We start from the raw sequence: 22,546 nt of genomic DNA on the forward strand, positions 1-22,546 counted from the left end.
AAGTCTGTATGTTCGTTTTTATTTGGAACTAGGTTTCCGCCGCGTCTTACGGACGCGACAGATCCCTCTTGCTAACGCCTTCCAAGAGGAGAAATATAAAATAAAAATACAATTTTAAACGAATAACAACAATCCAAAATTCTTCTCTGTAATTAACAATAATCCAAAATTAATTACAGTCAATTTAATTAAACCAAAATGAACAGAGGAGTGGAAGGGGGAGAAAGATACAACCGTATGTTTATGAGAGAAAATATAGGAGTGAGATTTTGAACTGAATTAGAAGCAACTGAATTGATAAAATTCGGGGGAAGTGTACGTGCAATCTTGAGAGAGAAAAGTAGAGAGAGAAGGTTAGTGGGTGGAGTTATTTTAGGGAGGTTATAACCAAATATTCAAATATATATAATTCATTCTTGACACTAAAACCCTTCTATTTTAAGTCTAATTACACGAAAGAGATTTTATATCATCCGTCGGATGTGTTCCCAACCAAATCTCTATGATAAATTGGACGGCCAGACTTATCTCCTGGATAATCGACTGAGCTGTTTTAATATAATAGATTTGGTTTTAATCAGATCCAACGACATATAAAAGTTATAATGATGTAACCAAACTCAAAGCGGAAGGGTATTAGTATCATTTGATGAATCACTATGCGTAACTTTCTCGACTTCACCTCACTCTTCTTTCTTTTTTAAATCATGTTCCCTTTTCTCTAAAACAAACTAATTTCAACATTGGGAACTGAATTGAAACTCTGTGCGATCCTCCCTCATTTTCCTGTGAAAAGATTATTGTTTGATCTTGGAGGTGAAAGAAATAAAGCATACGAATATCTCAAATTCTGACATATTTAAATGTAATCATAAGATGCCGTCCATTAATCATCACACATGGTTCAAAATGACGACCGTTAAAATTTGATGTATTTGATCTAATTTTTGTATTTATTTGGTGAGGATAAAATTTCTTCATTAATGTGTTGTTTAAAATTTGAGTTAATTCCTATATGGCCCCCTACTTTGTGACCAGCTTCCTTTATGGCCCCTTTTTTTTTCGTAAATTCAAATATGGCCCCCTATTTTCAGTTAAATGTCATTACTACCCTTCTTATTAATAAATTTAAAACATTTAAAAAGAAATTATTTCCACCTCACCCCTCTCTCTCTCTCCACCTCACCCCTCTCTCTCTCCACCTCATCTCTCCCTACAATTCACCTCTCTCTCTCTCTCCAACTCACCTCTCTCTCTCCAACTCACCCCTTTCTTCTCCGGCAAGGTGGCCGGCCGGGAAATTTTCCGGCCGGCCACCTTCAAACCAAAAAAAAAAAAAAAATTTCTCTCTCCTCTCTCTCTCTAAATTTTTTTTTTTAAAAAAAAATCTCTCAACTCTCTCTCTCTCTCTAAAACTCCGGCGAAGGGGGTTTCCCTTCGCCGAAGGAACTGTTCGTGAACAGATCTCTGTTCGTGAACAGAGCTGTTCACGAACAGCTCTCTGTTCGTGAACAGATCTGTTCACGAACAGATCTCTGTTCGTGAACAGAGCTGTTCACGAACAGCTCTCTGTTCGTGAACAGAGCTGTTCACGAACAGAGACTCCGGCGAAGGGAAACCCCCTTCGCCGGAGTTTTAGAGAGAGAGAGAGTTGAGAGATTAAAAAAAAAAAAAAATTAGAGAGAGAAATTTTTTATTTTTTTTTAGGTTTGAAGGTGGCCGGCCGGAAAATTTTCCGGCCGGCCACCTTGCCGGAGAAGAAAGGGGTGAGTTGGAGAGAGAGAGAGGTGAGTTGGAGAGAGAGAGAGAGAGGTGAGTTGGAGAGAGAGAGGTGAATTGGAGAGAGAGAGAGAGGGGTGAGGTGTAGGGAGAGATAAGGTGGAGAGAGAGAGGGGTGAGGTGGAAATAATTTCTTTTTAAATGTTTTAAATTTATTAATAAGAAGGGTAGTAATGACATTTAACTGAAAATAGGGGGCCATATTTGAATTTACGAAAAAAAGGGGGCCATAAAGGAAGCTGGTCACAAAGTAGGGGGCCATATAGGAATTAACTCTTTTTTTTTTTTTTTTTGAGAATTCGACTACGATCAACGTTAGTCGTTACAAGGCATTGATGCATCATGGAGATGTAATAAGCACGACAACCGCCTAATTTAAACCGAGAATGAAAGAGGCCTAAAGCCCGACAACAAAGAGGCCTAAAGCCCGACAAATTATTACATTATTTATAGCCTACATTACATAGGATAAATCTTGATGGCAACAGCTTCCACCGAGACTCGATCCCACGACCTCATGGTCTTAAGAGGGGTGTCCAACCGTTACACCATAGGGTGGTGGACAATTAACTCTTAAAATTTTGACTTATCCCCGTAATATGTTTTCTTTTGTCTAAAAATAACTTTTTTTTTTGTGTTTTCTTGGGTTAAATATTACATTCAACAGAAATCTTCTTTTGACTATTTGACTTCATTTAGTTCAAAAAAAAAAAAACTATTCGACTTCATTTTTATTTTTTATTTTTCTCATAATTTGTAGAAGTTGGAATAAAAGTACCCGAGGATTGGAAAGTGGTCAATATTTTAATTGGGGCATTGTGTTGTTTTTTTTCATTCCCCCTCAAGTTAACTTCTAATGTTTTGGTCTACCACATTTTGGTGTAGCGGTTGGACACCCCTCTTAAGCACACCCCTTTTAAGCCTATGAGGTCGTGAAACCTTATCTCGTTGGAAGCAGTTTGACATCAAGATATATCACATGTAATATAGGCATATATAAAGTAAATAATATAATAAATTTGTCCTGTTTTAGGCCTCTTTCATGTTGTCAGGCTCTAGGCCTATTTCATTTAAATTTGGCGATTATCGTGCTCATCACATCTTTCATGATGTATCAATGCCTTGTAACGACTCGCTCAAAAAAAATGCTTTGTAACGACTAACGTAGATCGTAGTCGATTTCTCAAAAAAAAAAAAAAATCTATTTTATTGAAGATAATCAACAATGTATTAAGCTTCGATCAATCTTTTATTGGTGTAGTTTGCGATTTTTTCTGCTAAAGGTGAGTGATTTGAGATTGAAGGGGAAACCTCAAAAAAAGTGTTCCACACGCCAATGGTGAATCACAGTGAATCAATGGTGAAGGAAGTGATGGTTTCTGTGTAATGATTTTTGTTTTTCTTTCACACACACACTCTGTCTCTGCTAATAGTTGAACATGGTGAACCACGGTTACCAATTTTTTGATTGGTAATCTTCCAAATTAGCATGTATTGTTCCACAACTGTATGAGCGACAACTGAGCTTACAAAATCAGAAGACACAAATGCAGTTTATTTTGCAAAGGAAGAACAATTCATGTCACAAAGTCGACTGAATCAACCATTAAGAGGTAATCGCTTTCAACAAACTAGACAACCGAATCAATATTCTAAACAAATTAATCAATCTCAACAAACAAGATCTTATCAAGCAGGGGAGAAGGCTATTGATTTCGATTTCACAAGTATACCTTGTGGAATCTGTCGAAAATGGGGGCATTTAGCTTCAGAGTGCAGATTTAGGTATGCACCACCTGAAGATGAATATAAATATTTAACAGCAACAACAATCAAAATAACAGTGTTTCAACAAACAATTTTAAAAAGAAAAATCTCTATGAAAAAAAGGAGATAGTTCTGACCAAGTTAAATCTGAGTTAACACCTCAAACACATCAGTAGCAACAGTTTCGTCGGCAGATACAGGAGCTTCGAGTCATATAACTCATGATATAACCACAATCTTTATCCTATTACTTTTCGAGTTCAGCCATCAACTTCTCAAGAAGCATATCTTTTATACAGAAATAAGATTATACACATTTTTCTCAAAGACTCAGAAGGACCATGTCATTTCTGTCGATTAAGCAAGAGAAAAGCACTTCCCTTTGCCCACTCAGAATGTCTAACTACTTCTCCTTTATATGTGATTCATTGAGATATCTAAGGTCCCTCACCTGTATCATGTAAAGAAGACTACAAGCATTACATCCTGTTCCTAGATGACTTCGTCAGAAATGTCTCGCTTTATCCTCTCAGAGCAAGGTCAGATACCTTCCAATGTTTTACAAAATTTAAACAACTACGTGAAAATATGTTCTCTACAACCATCACCATCAAGTATTTTGTAGGTGATGGGGCACCTGAATTACCTAACGGAGAGTTTAGTGACGACCCCGTTCTGCTTTACCAGTCCCAAAAATAGTCCGATTACATGCCAAGATAGTTGGAACAAGCCGACTATATGGATGCCAAAGACACCCCCCCTCCCCCCGGCTGGAGCAGCCAAGAACTTTGTTTCTGACCTCAAGGTCAGGGGTTAGAGGCGTTCTGGGTTCCTATTCCCTTTAAAAAGTCTGTTGAACCTTAAGAAAAATCATACCTAAGCACTCGCTTAGTGGAAAGAAAGTGATCTGAGCTATGACAACCAGAAGCTTGGCTCGGAAGCAGTCATCGTTTGAGGAAAGTGTAATAACTCACTGGTCTAGCTCCATCTCTCTCGTTCCAACTCTCTAGCATATCTGAGAAGAGTCTGATTGATGATTTGCAGTGAAATATCTCCTTGCAAAGTGCAGATTCTTTTCCTCTCTATAAAAATTAAACTCCAGTCTTTATTTCCCAGTCACCTACAAACAAAGATTCTTATGAGATATAGAAAATTCAATCTTTTTAAAGTTAACGAATGCATGTGTTGCCATTATTAACCTCATTCCTCCTTTAAAAGAAGTGAAATGCATGTACGATTTCTTATCGTTCAACACCTATAAGTAACTCAAGACCCGATGGTGACAACTCCAACAACCGGCACCAAACTAGAGAATGAATAAACAATTCATTTCAGTTACTAAGAGAAAGTATTGAATGTTAAGTAAAAGAAGTTGACCCATGTCAAATATGCATGTCCCAACTGCCAAATACCATGTGCTATTTGATTAAACTTCCCATAGATCACATATTCGATAAGATATAACAAACACAGGTTCTTGATATAAAGATACTCAGATAACTCTTGGTCAGAAGAGAACATCGACAATTGTTTGCCATCAAAGAGAAATAGTCATAGACTCGTGCGCCTTCTTGCTGCATCCTGAAATTTCATCTTTACAAGGAGACGAAACATTTTATAAAGCTCAATGAATTTATTTTCGATAATTAAGTTCGGAAGGGGAAAACCTAGGTAGCTGGCTAAGAAATTTTTCCGATGCATTAGCAAGCGAAGACAAAAGGACTTACTCTTACCCTTTGGGCTTTGATAGGTCACACCCAAGAGATCTACAAGACTGGCTATCATCACAACTATGCAGCAGTATGTTTTATTGTTCATGATACATTTGATTTTTAACTTCCGAAACAACAAAGAAATGAATTAACAGTCTGGCAAACATATCAGTTTCAGTGGCAAATCTAAGTTATATTTACATTTATTGAACTTCCCTAAATATTAATACCGAATAATGTAGTTTAAGAATACTACCTTAGTACCTTACTGTCTTCACCAGGAGATCGATGAGTAAATATAAGTCCCACGTTACACACTTTGAGTACTCAAGACACGGCAGTAAGCTCCCCCCATGAAAGCTTGCTGCAAGTTACAGAAAGATTGCTTCAACCATGACTAATTTAGTAACCTGAATTCAAAATAAATGAGAATACTATAAAATATAGGAAAGAAACTCCTTGGTTCCATGGAGGGATCAGGGATAGAAACCCTCCATGAGACTTTAATAGGCACTTACATCGATTGGCTGAATAATCTGAAATTAGTAGCAATTTGATGATTACAACGAAGAGAACTATGGAGATCAATTATAATGCCAAATCCCTTAATCTTTCATAGTTAAAACTATTCAAACCCTTGTTCATTTGGTTCAATAATTGGTAGATTTCGGATGCTTTCGGATGAGAATTATCATAAGCTATAAATCGATGTATATCTCCATTGATCTCAATAAAACTCCATCCAGGACCTGCAGCTACATTTCTCTTCTTCATCATATTCCTTAGCCTCGAAACATCATCCCACCTACCCATTTCGGCATACATATTCGCCAAAAGGACATATCTCCCACTGTGTAGAGGATCTGTTTCGAGTAAGTGCTCCCCGACTGTCATGCCCAATTCGACATACCCATGCATTAAACACCCATTAAGTAAAGCTCCCCAAATAATCTTATCTGGTTTTAACGGCATTGTACTAATAAATTTCTGTGCTTCTTCTATTTGTCCTGCCCGGCCTAATAAATCGACGATGCATCCATAATGCTCAATAGTTGGTGAAATGCCATAACTATCTTTCATATTTGCAAAATATCCCCTTCCTTCATCGACCAAACCTCCATGGACACAAGCTGTAAGAATCCCAATAAAAGTTATGGCATTCGGTTTGACTTCACTCTTCTCCATCTCCACAAAAACCTTTAAAGCTGATTCAGAGTACCCATTAATGGCGAGACCAGAGATCATTGCACTCCATGCTGTCACATCTTTCTTGGGCATCTTGTGAAAAACTTTTTCTGCCATATCTACCGAACCACATTTTGCATAGAAATCTAGCAATGCAGTTCCTAACTCAAGCCCATAAACCAAACCATTATCATCTATGAAGGAATGGATGAACTTTCCCTCTTCCGCAGCACCTAAGCTTGCACATGCATTAAGAACACTCGATAAAAGAGATCGATTAGGCTTCAAACACGAGTGATCCTTTAACTCCCGAAACAACAAAATTGCTTCATTATAGCAACCGTTTCGAACGTACCCAGAAACCATGGCACTCCAAGAAACATCATTTCTCTCAGGCATTACATCGAACAGTTTCCGAGCTTCAGTTACCAACCCATTACCACAGTACCCAGTAATCAAACTAGTCCAACAAACTATATTTCTATCAAGACTTTCATTAAACACTTTATGAGCTAATCCCATCAATCCATAACTAGAGTATTTATTAATCAAAGAACTAGTAATATAAACATCCAAATCTAATGCAAATTTCAATATCTGTCCATGAACTGTAGAAAGTGAAATGCAATTAGGGCATGATTTGATCAAAATGGGGAAAGTATGAACATTAGGACTAACATTTTCACATCTCATTTGGACATAAATCAAAATACCCTTTTCTGGGTTTGAACTTTTTGAGTAAGCTTTGATCATGGTGTTCCAATTAAAGATAGTGGGTAATTGAATTTGACGAAAAATTGATTCAGAATAGCTTAAATCTCTATATTCAGATATTGAACTGAAAGATAAAAGTCTGCTTTTAATGTAAGTGTATCGAATTAAACCAATGGTGATTAACTGAGAATGAATTTGTTTTAGTTCTTTCATGTTTGAACATCTCTCTAATAGATTTAGATATTCAGTTTTTGTTGGATCAAAGAAGGGTTTTTTAGGGTTTAATTTTGGGGGAACAGATCGGAGATATTCGTTGGATAAAAAGCGGGAAGATTTGAGAATGTTACTGGTCATAACGAACTTGCTGAATTAATGTCGAAATTTTCTTAAGCTTTTAGCTTTTATATGGCCAGAGCTTTGGGGAACCCTCAACTCCTCAAGGGGTTTAGTGTCTCGATAGTGTTTCGTGGACGGCTTGAGTCGCCGATCGAGGGTTTTAGGATTTCGTGTGAGAATTTTACCTTCTTCTCAGAATGGTGCTTCATCGAAAAAGTGGTCGGGGTCGGGGGTGGTGCTAAGAGGGGGTGAATATGGAGATTAAAGAGTAAATGTAGACACGTTAATTGTTGAAGTGAAATTGAAGTTGCGCGTCAATTTGAGTCAAATCTACATGCCCCTAGAATTAAACTACAGGCGGCAAAATAGCGACCTTCCGTATTATCACGGGTGGGTCCCTAACTAGCCACGCTGATCTCTTACGTGATATGTCAAGTATAACCTATACTCGTAGGTCACAAAGAATTCTTTCGAACACGTTACGCAAGACTTAATTACTTGAGTACGTTACAAAGTGATAACAAAAAATATAATGTGTGCCTTACATGACAAGCAATTTCGTCAGCGCCACAAAATTCGAACATTTAAAAAGTAATCATAATATGCTACAACGGGTCGAGGAAAATATAACATACACACAAGACAACTTCCTCCGACGGGTTACAAGTCATGCATTTCAAAAATGTAACAATAATATGGGGCATGCTCTTGATAATAGACCCAGGCATGTAGGATGGATCCCTCTTCCTTTTTAATTTACAAAATCTAAGTCGATGCGGCTCTAAAAAAACATTATGGAAAATGTTGGAATTAACTTGGTCATTCGTGACCAAAATGCTTACACAATCAACACCAAAATGACGCATACAAGAGCAATAAATTGTGAAAAAGGAGAAGCTAAACCAATCGTAGACGGAATTCACCTTAGGAGATGAGGTGTTAGATTGGGACAAACGTTTTGACATCCATATCTCATGTACAATTGTACGTTTCATGAGCAATACCAGCCAGTATTGCTCATAGAACTCAGAGCCTCAGACTAAGTAATGCGAGACAAACATCCCATTATCACCATATGTTTTTGTATATATAGATGTCATCTGTCTCTATACATATTTGTTTTTCTTTCCAAGTCAGATGAGTCGATTTCAGATCAGTTTGATTCAGAAGATTCAGATCTAAAAGAGTTAAACCAATCAGATTCAGACAATAGAACAAAATAGAAGCATAAGACATTATATGTCTCTCCACTGAAGAAACCAAGGCTTGAATCTTACCATTTCTAATCAAAGTTCATCATATTTTGAGTTACGACACCATTAAAATTTCTCTCACCAAACAGGTGGTACAATGCATGGAAGTATAAAATAAGCAAAGAAACACATAAAGTGATCATCTAGGAGTAATAGAACTATCCTAATCTTCGTTTTTTGTTCTGGTCATAGTGAGATGTTCTTTCTCTGACTGAAATGAGTCTCAAATTCGCATTTAGGAATACGAGTTTCCACGGAGAAACTTGTTTGTTCTATACGATTCTTTCCAACTCTCTTGCGTAGCTGAGAGTCTGATTGATGAGTTGCAGTGAAGGTATTTCCTTGCACGGTGCAGACTCTTTTCCTTTCTGAAAAAATACAACTCCTTTCTTGATCTCCCAGTCCGGGCGCTCCTGCAAGCAACGAATAGTATCAGATACAGATAATTTGATCTTATTATATCATGAATAAATGTTGGCATTGTTCGTCTGTCAACGAACTGGTTTTCGTATTTGATTATGTTGATTAGTCGGACTCCCAAGTTTGGGCAAATAAATCTTTTACATGGCCCAGACCGTACAAAGACTTCAGTACCCATGGTTAGTCGCAACCAAACTCCCACCCCTAAATCCTGTGCCTATTAGTATGTTCTAGAATGCAGATGCCAGATTTGATCGGTAGAAACTTCCGATCATCCCATCATATAGACAAAATATAACAAACAAACAAAATTAAGACCACCAAGTCCTGATTTAGAGAGAGAAAGTTCTGTACCTGTGTTACATACTCAGCCAACTCTTGATCAGAAGAGAACATCAATATTTGTTTGGCATCAATGAGAGAAAGGGAGTCATATGCCTTCTCGCTGCAACCCGCGATTTCATCTCTACAAGAAGCGGAAATGTTTTAAGAAAATTAACGAAGCTTGATTTCCTTTTTGAAATGTTTTAAGAAGATTAATGAGTAATGACTTTATTTTTTATAATGAAGTTCGAAAGGGGAAATCTAGGTAATGCTGGGTCGACAATTAAACAGTTGTCCTACGCTTATTGAAAGACAAGAATTCCCTCTCTGACCGGTCTCACCCAAGATAGCTATAAAACTCTATAGTTGCTTATGTAAAATTATTTTTTATAATATCTGAAAATCAAAAGCTACTTTTACCAGATCTAACACACTAATCGGTGTAAATGGCAAACCATGTTTATTTTATCTGATAGTTATTGAATTTTCCTAAAGGTCGATAACGAAATAATGTTGTTTAAGAATACCAATACTACCTAACTGTTTTTGCCAAAAGATCCATGAAGTAGACATAAGTCTCATGTGGAACAGTTTGTCTAGCACTCAGCACACGATTATAAGCCCCCTCCATGAAAGATTGCTCCAGTACGACCGCATGCTTTATGCAAGGATTCTCCATAGCAGATGCAGAGAGAAGCTCTAGTTCAGTGTGGAATTCTGCAATCCTATTTTGGACCAGGAGCCTTAGAAGGTTAAGGCCCAAGATAGGATACTCCTGAGGGGATGGTGGGAGACGGTTACTGGTAAGCAAAACATAAGTGATATTAGAAGGAGACGAGAAAGTTAACTTTTGAAATATTACTATATTAAAGATTCATACACCTCTCAGAAGAAAACAACCCGAGATGCTTACCTTGTATCTGTATAGTAAGGTTTCAACTGAAAGAAATCCCTCTCAAAGGCCTCTTGATCTTCTGCCTTCACACTAAGAACAACAGCATGCTCATATATGTCCCCTGAAATTTATCATAGTAAACATCATACAACAATGTAATTATAAACTATGAATAATACTACAAGATATTAAGATCTTAAACACCTACATAATGCTAAAATGTACTTCGGTTATAGAACTATATATAAGCTTACTAAAAGGATCCATGAACTAAGGATATGCATGCTGCTGGAAATAAAAATTCCATTCACATGTTAGGATAGCTGCACTAAATTGGAAATTGCATCAAGCTTGGTTGGTGGAGGACTAAACCCAACTTGGAGTTTGTGGGTCTGAAGCATCTAACAGTCTCTAGTAGTGGAAAAAAACCTGTTTGTTTCGTTGCTTACCCTTATCTAATAGCAAAGTGGAGTGTTGGTCAGAGCAAGCCGCCCTATTCTATAATACGTATTATTTCATTCAGAGATTTCCGCTTCATAGAGTCCTCCACCAGATATTTGTTAAGAAGATCATCATTGGTCTGACTTAGGCTAAAATTAATGCGTTGCACCTAATGAATTGATGGTAGGAATAGATAGATATGCACGTAGCATAAAACTAAATCTAGAGAGAGAAATATCGGAAGAAACCAAGGGTCGTGCAACCGCTATCCTTTCTAAGCTCAAATTCACTATCAATTTTGTATGTATCGAACCAAATACTTTTCAGTAAGTTGGAAAACGCAGTCTAACTAACACGTAAGAGAAGTCCAATCTCTCATAGCCGAACCGTCTAAATCCTTTCGACCTCCACAACAAAATTTCTAGAACAAGAGTTCTATTGGAGGTGCCTACCGTAAGCAACAAAGTGATATGCAAGAAAAACACTTCATGTCTATCTTCTCTAAGAGGGTAGAGAAGATCACAGAAAACATAAAATATACAATTACATACCAGTAAGTATGTTACCACTTGCTATAACGAAACAGAATTAAACGAAAAAGTAACAGTTTGAAATGGATCTTACTTGCAATGGACAATTCATGAACCGCATTAGGTGATGCTTCCAACATTGGTGGTAGGCTTCTAAATTCTGTCAACATGACCTAAAGAAAAACAGTAGTAAAGAACCAAAATTGAGAATTCGAGCTTCTTCGAAAGTTAATTTTCCAGAAGGAACTCAACCCACAAAGTAACTTCTACTAAATCACTGATATTCACTATACCCAAGTATGTTTAACCCTAAAACAAGGTTCCTTCTTTGAAGAATTTTCATAGTTTCAGGATACCGTAGGAAAATCATATTCAAAGATTAGATTCATGAGTAACCCAGAGCACTAAACTCCAAAGCAACAAAAGAACGAACAGTTGATCTTAAACATGCTATAAGAAGAAAAAAAAAAGGGAATTTTAGGGTTAGGGTTTGTGAATAATGGTGATTACCTTAAGCTGAGAGAGTAAATTTGTGCAAGTATCGAGATCATTCCTAACGAAAGCAGCTTTGAATCGTTCGAATAACTGAGTTACCTCTGTGAGTTTTGGATCCATCTCTTTTTTTTTTTTTCTCTCTCTCTCTCTAAAAGAAGTGAAGAACAAAGAAATAAAGGAAATCGTTGTTGGAGTGGTATGGAAGAAATAGAGAGTGGGAATTAGGAACCGGACTGGAGACGGAACCAGCCTGATTATCCTGATTTAAAAATAACCTAGTTCTTGACTCGATGAGTCACACGTTTAAAGGAATGGTCCAGATTTAAGTCACACTTTGTAAAACTTTTGTCTTTTAGTGAAATGGAAAATTAAGTCACGAATTTTGTACATGTAGCACTCCCGATATTAAAATTGACTCGAGCGAGAGTACCTGTATTTATTTTGTCCCCACTTTCGGAGAAACAATGATATTTGAGTTAATTCCTATATGGCCCCCTACTTTGTGACCAGCTTCCTTTATGGCCCCCTTTTTTTCGTAAATTCAAATATGACCCCCTTTTTTTATGTAATTGTCCTAACTACCCTTCCTTAAAATCTTTTTTCAAAATTAAAAATAAAAATAAAATTATAATTCCACCTCATTTCCTCTCCACCACACATCTCTCTCCATGTCAACTCTCTCTCTCCACATCACCTCTCTTTCCAACTCACCTCTCTCTCTTTCTCCAACTCACCTCTCTCTCTTTCTCCAACTCACCCCTCTCTCTCTCCAACTCACCCCTCTCTCTCTCCAACTCACCCCTCTCTCCAACTCACCTTCATCTTCTCCGATTGAAGTCGCCGGCCGGAGATTTTTCCGGCCGGCGACTTCCAAAAAAAAAAAAAAAAAATTTTCTCTCATCTCTCTCTCTCTAAAAATCCGGCGAAGGGGGTTTCCCTTCGCCGGAACCGTGAACAGACCGATCTGGTCTGTTCACGGCAGACCTTCAAAGAGAGGTACTACTTACCAGATCTATAACCTTATCATCTCTCTCTCTAGAACTTTCTCTCTCTCTAACTATATTGATGATTTCAGGAGTTCCATGGACAGAAGAAGAACATCGATTGTTTTTGTTAGGTTTACAGAAAGTAGGTAAAGGAGATTGGAGAGGAATTTCAAGAATTTTTGTTAAAACAAGAACACCAACACAAGTAGCAAGTCACGCACAGAAATATTTTCTCCGACGAAGTAATCTCAATCGGCGACGTCGGAGATCTAGTTTATTCGATATTACAACTGAACTTGATAATCATCATCATCAGCAATTTCCTTCATCATCAATTCCACCTCCTTTTCAATTAAATCTCGGAATCTCCATGAATACTTCATCAAATCTCACCGATTTAACTAATTCACAGATGAATATTGTTTCATCGATTCCACCAGCTTCAAGAATGAAAGATCTAACCTTGGATTCAAAATTTCACACGGATTTGTCGTTGAATCTGGCTACTACTACTACTACTTCAACTGATCATCATCATCATCATCAGAAGATGTCAATCTCATCATCTTCGTCGTCATCATCATCATCAAGGCATTCAGGTTATCAAGTTACTAATAATTTCAGTAATGGTGGTGATATTGATTTGAATAATGTTATTAGTGTGGCTTAAGATGGTGTAAAAATGACAGAGGAGAGAGAGAGATCCGATTAATTAGTGGTTAATCATGATTAGGATGTTGGTTAATCTATATTTAACTCCTCTCCTTTGAAGGTCTGCCGTGAACAGACCAGATCGGTCTGTTCACAGCTCCGGCGAAGGGAAACCCCCTTCGCCGGATTTTTAGAGAGAGAGAGAGATGAGAGAAAATTTTTTTTTTTTTTGGAAGTCGCCGGCCGGAAAAATCTCCGGCCGGCGACTTCAATCGGAGAAGATGAAGGTGAGTTGGAGAGAGAGAGAGGGTGAGTTGGAGAGAGAGAGAGGTGAGTTGGAAAGAGAGAGGGGTGAGTTGTAGAGAAAGATGAGGTGGAGAGAGAGAGAGAGGGGTGAGGTGGAAATAACTTTTTTTAAATGTTTTAAATTTAGAATTAAGAAGGGTAGTAATGACATTTACTTGAAAATAGGGGGCTATATTTGAATTTACGAAAAAAAAGGGGGCCATAAAGGAAGCTGGTCACAAAGTAGGGGGCCATATAGGAATTAACTCATGATATTTTCTAGGGTACAAACTTTTGGAGAAAACAAGAAAAGTTAGTACTCTTTTGTTTCCTCCAAACACCCACTTACCCATCTTTAATATTTTTTTAGTTTCTACGTCCTTCATCTTCCCCTCCCCAACCACCAACATCAACTCCGCTAATACCTCCACCACCAATTCCAACCACCATCAGCTAATACCTCCACTACCATTTCCGACCATCATCGTCATTCTCCTTCTTTTTATATCTTCTTCCCTCTTTCTTTTCTAGCCCCTTGGTTGAATGGAATCACTTCCCTTTGTATGATATGACTACTTCCTTGTTTTACAAGATAAGTAACAGATTAAAAAGTTCAATCTCATTCGAGGGCAAACGAGCGAGTTCCGAATCTTTTGATATTGTAGGTGGAGAATGTTTTCTTACAAGAAACGTATATAAGTTTTCTACTTTTAATATAATATATACTTTTGGAAAAATACCACGAAATAGTTGCATGTTAAGGTACAGATGATAACAAGCATTCCATCTTAACACTGACTATTCGAATTCGGTGAAGCAAAAACGTATCTAATTAGCAAGTTGTATATACTTGTCATGATATTAGCTTATCAATGAATGTTGGGTCATCTAGGGAGAAAGTGACTTACCTACTTAAGGGTAAGATACTTTCTTGAGAAACTATTGGTATTTTGGTTAGTGTTGGTACGGGATGGTACTGGGCAACGTATTATATAGTTCTCTGGGTAACTCTCTGTCGATTAAGAGTCAACCATGGGTATGCAGTTAAGTCTGTTATTGTTTGCTAGTCCATGATTGATATATATATATATATATATATATATATATATATATATATATATATATCAGTGTGTGTGTGTGTCTGCTACTATCGAAAAAGATTGTCTCGTCGTCTTGTTTTGGACTCCTCTACTAACTTGACTCGTGTCGGTGAATTACTGACCTACTACCAATTTTTAGTATGTAGGCTTGTAGTTAGTAGTTCATCTGGAGTGATGGGATTAGATGATGGTCTTGGATTACAGAGGTTCTAGCACGATGGCTCTTTGGTGTTATTTCTTTATTTTTCTTTAGCTTCAAAGTTATACTTTTCCACGTATATACGCATTACATAAGTTGTATAAGAATATATAGACTTGCACGGGTTTAATAGAGTTCTAGTGGTTCGGCTTGGAACCATAGTTTGTTAGAATTTAAGTTGGTTCAACTGTTGTGTCAAAATGAGAATGCATGTTTAATATGACAGGTTGGACGGTTCGATTTACAGAAGAGACTCTGTCAAAGTTAGTCTTCTGTCTAAATTGTCGGAATGTGCTCGTATCTATTTTTGGGACACATGGCAATGCAAAAAGAATGTTCTAGGGGTTTGAAGAGACACCCTTTGTGTCCAATGGCTAAGATATAACTCAGCCATTGGATGTGTTAAGTCGATCGAGTTTGTCGGCGAACACGTAGGTCACACCAGTAGTAAACGAGCCCATACATGCAGGCGGGTAATGAGCCGGCGTAAAAAAACCAGGAGCTGGGTGAGGATCCTACTCGTCTCCCGAGTGGCCAGCTATGAATGCTCGAACCCATGGATCGAACCTGCCTGGTATTAGGCACCCATTAACACCTTTCGGAACGACGAGCCCGTGCAGCCGTGCAGATCACATGCTCTTGGTTTGTTTTCCCAACGGACCCATGGACATGATTTGATACCAATGGCATATAACAAGGGCCATCTCCACACTAACACAGGTAATTCTATACTAAAATAAAACCATTCCTTCGCTTATAGACTAATAATGGAAAAAAAATCAATATTTTATAATAAAAACTAACCATTTGTAGTCTACGGTTATGCCCTTTATAGTTTACATATTATTTTTTTCTTAATGGTACATTGGGTGAAAAGACAATCACACAACAAAACTTTGGTCAAATTTAATGTTTTACATAACTTATGGTTGTACGGTGAGTGACTCACAATTATACAAAGTTGAATATTATTACAGGATACTGTTATCACAGGAGTAAAGTTTTACAGAAAAAAAAAAAAAAAATATCATCAAGCAAGCAAAAGTGTAACATTTACATTCAGTCAACCACTTTTGATTGGAGTGGTTATCAAGTTGGTTTCCAGTTTCCACCCTCTATATGTCAGGAATTAGAGACACGGAGTCATACCTCGTAAAGTATGTTTGAACTTAAAAAAAGAAAACATTTACCTTCTCTCTCTCTCACATGTATATACACATTCCCTTCTCTACCTCACATGTAGAGAGAGAAACACGAAGGAGGAATGAACTTCTCACAAAATTAAATAAGCTTCTATGTGGGTGAGGTTTCTTCTAGACAAGGCTCTTAAATTCCTGTTTAACATGAAGAAACAATACTAAGATCAGCAAGCGATATTCTTGTTCGATACTACGAGCATTGTCTTCCCTCTTTTAGTGAACCGCTGATAAATAACAGATTCGGGATAACTTAATAAGCAATCATGGTAAAATCAAGTGAAAAAATTACAAAAAGCACACACGCACGCGTCTGTGTGTATGTATAAGTTTTTGAGTAGAACAAAATTTGATGGTAATAAAACTCGGTTCAAATTCGAATATGACCCAAATTCATTCTTGCAGCACCTGTTTTATGTGATCTCCCAAAATTTAAAGTACAAAACCACGACTTCGCTATAGTACCCATAACTAGGACGGGGAAGAATATCGACGATGGTGTTCAAGAAAAAAAGAGGGTTTTCGGCAACCATAAACAGAAGTGCTCCTACTTTTGACTAGCCAGAGTTCAGGAGACAAATATGGCAATGTAAGACGAGAAAACGCCAGTTTGCTAGGAGCGCATCCATAGTTTTCTATTATCGGCTAACATTTTTTCGTCTGGTGTTGCCAAACACAACCTAGAGATACTTTGATAGACTAAAGGTGTTGAATATGGTTTCACTGAATTGGGAGATTAACAGAGAAAAATAGAACTGAAAGTGTGGGCTGTTTCTCTAAGATGATCAGATGACATTTTATAATGGTACTTGGTGATGATTTATGGTAAGAAGATAAATGGACTACGGAGACTAACATGAAAGTAGTAAGATCAGAAGAGACCATGTCTTATTGTAAGAAAAATGAAAAAATATACAAGAAGATGAAATATACCTAATGATCATAGAACCGGGAATGCCGCCTTTGAAACCTGTGAAATCCAAATAACAGCAAAGTATCAAGTGATGATGAAGACAACAGCTGATTACAGGGAAGAAAATTACAGAACTAAAAGAATATCATATAGCAAAGAAGAAACGCGAGAATATCATGGCAGATAAGAGCTTCAAGTGGAACAGCCAAAACATGAGAACCATTCTAATAACATGCTTTACTGACCTACGGTGAATAGAGCCTTCTATAGAAGGATCAGGTCCCGTAGTGAACTCGTAATCAGTCTCATCAGCTCTGTACTCCCCAATTTCAACAGATGTCCGAGAACCCTCATCAGAATTTGAACTATCAAAGCTAGAACGACGATGGCCTCTTCTCGTTTGACTGACTCTTGATCTTCTTTGGCTTCTTGATGTCCTACAATTATCAAATACCTTATACAAAATACATGAGGTCCACCAGTTTCCACGACCCCTAGGCCTAGGGTAGTCGTCAAATTCATCTCGTGTTTCGTCTTCCCCATACTCAATAACATAGTCCCCTAGAATCACCACATGTGGAACCTCAGAATGAATGGTACTAAGAACATCGATAATCTCAGAGGATTGCTGAAAATTCTCCCAATCAAGTTGCTGAGCCGGGTCTATCTTCAATGGTCGAGCATCAGGATGTTCAAGCTTTGAATGATTCTGAAGCTCGAAGTAGTTGCCCTTAAATGTACATTTCTCTTGTTCACAGTGTCGTAGCTTTTCGTTTAGATATAGACGAATATCATCAATAACAACCCACCCTGTAACTTCTCCTCTACATAATGGACAAGTGGGTCGTTCATTTCCTTTGAATTCCATCCGATGAACTGTTTCTTCTGATGTTGAAGGATCACTACTAGTTGTTGGTTCCCCAAATGCAGTTTTAAAGCGATCAAGACAGTTTGAATGTGTGTAGTCAGTATCACACATTAATGGTCGACAACCTCTCTCATAGGAAGTACACTGGAGTAGGACTCCATTGTGTGGGAAATCTAGACATATAGGGCAAACTACATCTTCCCAATTCGGAACTAAATGAACAAGCTCCATTTTGGACGAGTTGGTTAGGAGCTTGCTCTCATGAAACATATCAGAAGTCATGCAGTATCTCTGGGTCACTGTATTGGACTTAAAATGTATGACCTGATGATTCAAACCCTCCCAACTGGGCTAGTTGATTGACCGTTGACGTACCAACAATATAGGCAGCTGGTCTAGAGTGAGGCGTCGGAAATACTTCAGCTGCACATGATCAAGTAATTTCAGAGATCCAGATTTATGAACAAAAGAAGTTATGCTTAATTTAAACAGTCTCATCAATGCCATCATCATTCTCTTCAGAAAAATCGTGGTCATCGTCATGGAGTAACCGAGTAAGTTCAGGAAAATATGAATCTAGACCAAAATGCAGCAGTTTTGTTCTATAAGGTATGAAAAGTTCTACAACTCCGTCCCACTTCATGTTACCATCGTCTATGCTACCGATTAACTATAGAAGCGACGTAATCAGAAAATAGAATAGGTTTACTTACACATGTAAATAAATCTATTTTATTTTCTGATTAACATCGCTTCTCAATGATCCCTTCATTAATGGATATTAGGACATCTTCTAATGGGATATTTTGGAACATGGGAAATAAAATAACTATGACTTGAATACTCAATCAAGTCATGAAATCTAATTATCAATAGAAACATATACTTAAACAATATTAGTAATTAAATATAAGAAAAAGCTCACATTCTTTTCTTACTTATTCTAATACCTAACAAAATCATCACTTGTTTTCAAAAACTAAGTTTGTTCGCATAAATTTCGCCCGAGGTTTCTTTAGCTTCCTTAAATTCATCATTTGTATTTTATCTAGGTCATCTTCTTAATGGTAAGAGGAAGCATTTAATCAGATGATCCTAAAAGTCAAAACTGAAACAACTGAATGGAATCCATCAGAAAAACCCTAATCGTCACTCCAACGATTAAGGTAATTATTAAATTCATAAAGAACAAATCGAATCCATCAAAAACGATTATAAAAACTACTGAATCAAAGAGAACCATTAAAATCTGTCCTTATTAAATTGAAAGGAAGAGAAAGAACAATAAAAGTATCAATTTTGTAATCAAATTTTAAATTAGATAGAAGGAATCGAACCTCATTTTGATAATAAATATCAAAATCCTTTCCTCCAATAATTGAACTTTTAGAGAGAGAAAGTAAACCCTAGAAAGAAGATCGTTGTGATGAGAGTCAGAAAGAGTTTCTTCAGATTTTTAGATGATGAGATCATCCCTCGGACTTTTTAGAGGTAAAACTTCAATATTGATATAGTAAATCGCGAGCTACCAAATTTATATGGACTTTTGGAAGTGGACTTTTTAGAAGTTACCCCTTCCCATTACTAAAGTCACTGGGGGTGGGATTTTTACGGGGCTGCCCGTTACCCACTACGGGCACCCGTGTCCGAAACAACCCATGGACGCCCATGTCCGAAACAGGCATAACCCGCCCGACCTGATGAAAAATAGTGGGCGGGCACGGGTGGAAGACCTTACCCGCACCCCCGCTCACACCCGAGCCCGAGTCATATTGTCCATTGGACACCCGCAAAAGTTAGTGTTTATTATGTCTTATTTGATATGAGCACTAATGAAACTAGGCTTCAAGAGTTGGGGTTGACTTTATAAGTCTATCTCCGTGGAAGATTTCCTTCTGTTCCCAATTTGGGACTATCTTCAAGTCCCCATAGAAGATTTCCAACTCAAGGTAACTTGATTTCACATAGTCCCACATTGTCCCTTTACAAGTGAGAGTTTGGTTCAAAGCTTTATAAAGTGGTAGGAGGTTATTTCTTTAATCAAACTATGTTGCTCGGATCCAAGATTGAGAGTGAAGTGTGTATCACTTCTATAACACAGGTTTGGACTAAGAATATGGAGTTGTATCACGACAGCAGGTAGGAAGCTTTAATCAAGCTAGCTTTTAACCCGACACTCGATTCGCCTGAACCCGGATGGCCCGACTATATTAGCGGGTTGTGGGTAAGAGAATTTTGAAAAGTACCCGCCCGATTCGCCCGGTTTCCCTAATAGCCAAACGCCTAATCTACCCGACCCACCCGAGCCCGAAGCTAGTATACCCGTGGGCGCCCATACCCGCCCGATTCCCACCCCTACTAAAGTCTAATGTCCACTGTTTTGGCGAAAGCATTAAAGTTTGCGGGGAAGACGGTGGAAAACAAAAAAAGTTAAACCAAACACCACTTTAATGTCGCCGAAAAAAGTCGTCGACCGGATGTTGCCAGAGACTTCATCATCTTCTCTCTCTCTTCTCTTTCTCTCTCTTCTCCCTCTCTTCTCTCTTTCTTCCCTCTCTTCTCTTGTTCTCTCTTTCTTCGCAATGGCTCCGGCGAAGGGGAGGAGCCCGTTCGCCGGAGCTCGTCTGGTTTAATAACCAGACGAAACCAGATCTGGTTTCGTCTGGAAACCAGACCTCCGGCGAAGGGGCTCCTCCCCATCGCCGGAGATGGAGAGGAGAATAAAAAAAAATTGTCGCCGGAGATGGTGGAGCCGCCGGAGAAAAGAAGAAGCTGAAAAGGATTTGGTTGTTTGGGGGAAATAAAAAAATCTAATTTTTTTTGTTTCCACCCAAAACTTCACACCCCGGAAACTATTTACCTTTCCCCAAAGCGTTGGCCAAGTCTAATTAATGGGAATATTCCAATCAACATATTCATTTCTTGTTATATCACAAGATCTATGGTCTATGTTAGTGACTAAAAAGCATAGATACATCACAAAGATGTGATAAATACGAAAACCGCTTAAATCCAACAGCTAATGAAAGGAGTCTAAAGTTCAATAACATATTAAAGAACCTAAAGCCCAATTAAAATATTATTTGTGTTTGTGAGATACGCATATTTTGAAAACCATCGCTTCCGGGGGGAAAAAGTTATGCCTACAAAATGCGAGCGGCTAAAGGAACCAACCGGAATTGTTATTCGCGTCGGGTGCCTCTAAGCACTCATTCTGCCCTCTGAGCACTCATTCTGTCCTCATAACTTTGTTTTCAAACATCGATATACAATGAGGAGTTAGTGTTGGGTTTTGGAGTCACCTAGTGTTCTAAGCAGTTTTAGACGTCTAGTACGTCTAAAACTAACAGGATCACATGCAAGAACTAAAGATAAACTAGAACGGGATAGATATTTACCTTAATCGTTTTCCCTCGAACTAAATCTAATGCCTTTATCCCGAAGATGAGAGCTTCAAATTGCATATCATCTACTTGAGATACCCGAGAAAACGACTTGATCTCCCGCCTTTACAGTCAGCAAGGACCTTATCGAGAGGTTGAGACGAAGAACTCTTCTTCTTTAACTAGATAAATAGAATGAGAGTTTTTTCTCTAAAATATCTCTCTCCACTCAATGGTTGTAGAGATAGATTTTCTCTAGAGAAACTTTCACACCTTTTCTATTCAAATATTGGTCTGTATATAGAGAATCCTAAAGTTAGAAACTCGTTCGAATTAAGATTTAATGAGACCTCCATAAAAGATAAGACTTAGAATCCCATTCTGAGCAGGATTTCCAGATGGGAGTTTTGTCTCATCTGGGCCTCATTTGAGTGGTCGGCCAGGGCAGCCCAATTAGTGGGTTGGGCCTGGCCGCCCCTTTGCCATGGTCGGCCATGACATGGCCGACCCCTTCCCTTTGATCTGGGCCTCCCTTTTGGGTCTGGTTACTTCTATCTTTGTCTGGATCTCACCCGAACCTTTTGTGCCTATTAGATTTGATCTGATCTACTCTTTTAACCCCATCTGATCAAACTGTCACTCTTTGGTGTAACCCGTTGTACGATCCGGTCGAAATTAGTCGCAGATCAGTAAAGTGATCCGGCGATCGTAATTGGCTTCTAGCTAAGCATTATGATCCCTAAATTGACCGAACTAGATGATCTTTTGCAGAAAGTCATTATTGTCCTATCTGACGAATTGAGCGCATTGTCATCTTGATCGAAGGACACTCCTTCAGAAGGACATCTCCTTTAGACGGAATGATATCTCCTTTAGTTAGAGGGAGTAAAGAACCTTGTTTTAGAGAGAGAAGAATAGTCAAACCACCATGGAAAGAACCTTGGTTCCAAACCAACCTTGATCTAGGATGAAGAGTTAGAGAGAGAAAAAACCTTGGTTCCAACAACCACCATTAAAAATCCTCTCGGATTGGTCTCAGACTGGTTAGTCCGAGACTTGACCTAAACTTTCGGACTGGATAGTTCGAAACATTTTGAACTGGTCGGAGTCTGAA

The 22,546-nt window shown here is 38.1% G+C and overlaps 3 protein-coding genes and 1 pseudogene across 9 annotated transcripts; 1 reads left to right on the forward strand and 3 right to left on the reverse strand.

Annotated features, from left to right (window-relative positions):
• Nucleotides 1-3,359: 3,359 nt before the first annotated feature.
• LOC147537281 (pentatricopeptide repeat-containing protein At5g66520 pseudogene) lies at nt 3,360-7,833 on the reverse strand (annotated as a pseudogene). Of its 5 annotated transcripts, none has more exons than XR_015226175.1 (5): nt 5,777-7,579; nt 5,515-5,622; nt 4,746-4,801; nt 4,423-4,666; nt 3,360-3,997 (listed from the first exon to the last, which is right to left on the reverse strand). The product of XR_015226175.1 is annotated as a pentatricopeptide repeat-containing protein At5g66520 pseudogene, transcript variant X1 (transcript). The 5 variants fall into 5 exon arrangements; XR_015226179.1 differs by lacking the exon at nt 4,746-4,801 and having other exon boundaries at nt 3,360-3,575; nt 3,684-3,997; nt 5,523-5,622; nt 5,777-7,541; XR_015226176.1 differs by lacking the exon at nt 4,746-4,801 and having other exon boundaries at nt 5,777-7,833.
• A 911-nt stretch (nt 7,834-8,744) lies between these two features.
• On the reverse strand, nt 8,745-12,148 carry LOC147537282 (26S proteasome non-ATPase regulatory subunit 8 homolog A-like). The gene is made up of 6 exons (XM_086641851.1): nt 11,867-12,148; nt 11,451-11,529; nt 10,404-10,506; nt 10,027-10,290; nt 9,521-9,632; nt 8,745-9,159 (listed from the first exon to the last, which is right to left on the reverse strand). The coding sequence occupies exons 1-6, from the start codon at nt 11,969-11,971 to the stop codon at nt 9,019-9,021; spliced, it is 804 nt and encodes a 267-aa protein (XP_086497977.1). The 5' UTR covers nt 11,972-12,148; the 3' UTR covers nt 8,745-9,018.
• A 768-nt stretch (nt 12,149-12,916) lies between these two features.
• LOC147537283 (uncharacterized) lies at nt 12,917-13,597 on the forward strand. Its single transcript, XM_086642447.1, has one exon. The coding sequence runs from the start codon at nt 12,917-12,919 to the stop codon at nt 13,505-13,507; it is 591 nt and encodes a 196-aa protein (XP_086498573.1). The 3' UTR covers nt 13,508-13,597.
• A 2,429-nt stretch (nt 13,598-16,026) lies between these two features.
• On the reverse strand, nt 16,027-19,880 carry LOC147537284 (uncharacterized). 2 transcript variants are annotated; one of them, XM_086643301.1, is made up of 4 exons: nt 19,387-19,880; nt 17,427-18,472; nt 17,202-17,238; nt 16,027-16,406 (listed from the first exon to the last, which is right to left on the reverse strand). In XM_086643301.1, the coding sequence occupies exons 2-3, from the start codon at nt 18,329-18,331 to the stop codon at nt 17,202-17,204; spliced, it is 942 nt and encodes a 313-aa protein (XP_086499427.1). In that variant the 5' UTR covers nt 18,332-18,472; nt 19,387-19,880; the 3' UTR covers nt 16,027-16,406. The 2 variants fall into 2 exon arrangements, with proteins under 2 accessions (XP_086499427.1, XP_086499428.1); XM_086643302.1 differs by having other exon boundaries at nt 16,027-16,495; nt 19,387-19,556.
• Nucleotides 19,881-22,546: the final 2,666 nt, after the last annotated feature.

Source organism: Eschscholzia californica, unplaced genomic scaffold, assembly GCF_041429995.1.
Source record: "Eschscholzia californica isolate CP2 unplaced genomic scaffold, dmEscCali1.0.p SCAF_5, whole genome shotgun sequence".
Lineage (NCBI taxonomy): Eukaryota > Viridiplantae > Streptophyta > Magnoliopsida > Ranunculales > Papaveraceae > Eschscholzia > Eschscholzia californica.

Excerpts from the sequence above, each read along its gene's own strand:
- LOC147537282 (XM_086641851.1), bottom strand. The coding sequence starts at position 11,971 with ATGGATCCAAAACTCACAGAGGTAACTCAGTTATTCGAACGATTCAAA. Across the intron at positions 10,291-10,403 it reads CCTTACTATACAGATACAAG|TAACCGTCTCCCACCATCCC; the intron begins GTAAGCATCTCG and ends TTTGCTTACCAG. Across the intron at positions 9,160-9,520 it reads TGGCTGAGTATGTAACACAG|GAGCGCCCGGACTGGGAGAT; the intron begins GTACAGAACTTT and ends CGTTGCTTGCAG.
- LOC147537283 (XM_086642447.1), top strand. The coding sequence starts at position 12,917 with ATGATTTCAGGAGTTCCATGGACAGAAGAAGAACATCGATTGTTTTTG.
- LOC147537284 (XM_086643301.1), bottom strand. The coding sequence starts at position 18,331 with ATGACTTCTGATATGTTTCATGAGAGCAAGCTCCTAACCAACTCGTCC. Across the intron at positions 17,239-17,426 it reads GAAGGCTCTATTCACCGTAG|GTTTCAAAGGCGGCATTCCC; the intron begins GTCAGTAAAGCA and ends TGGATTTCACAG.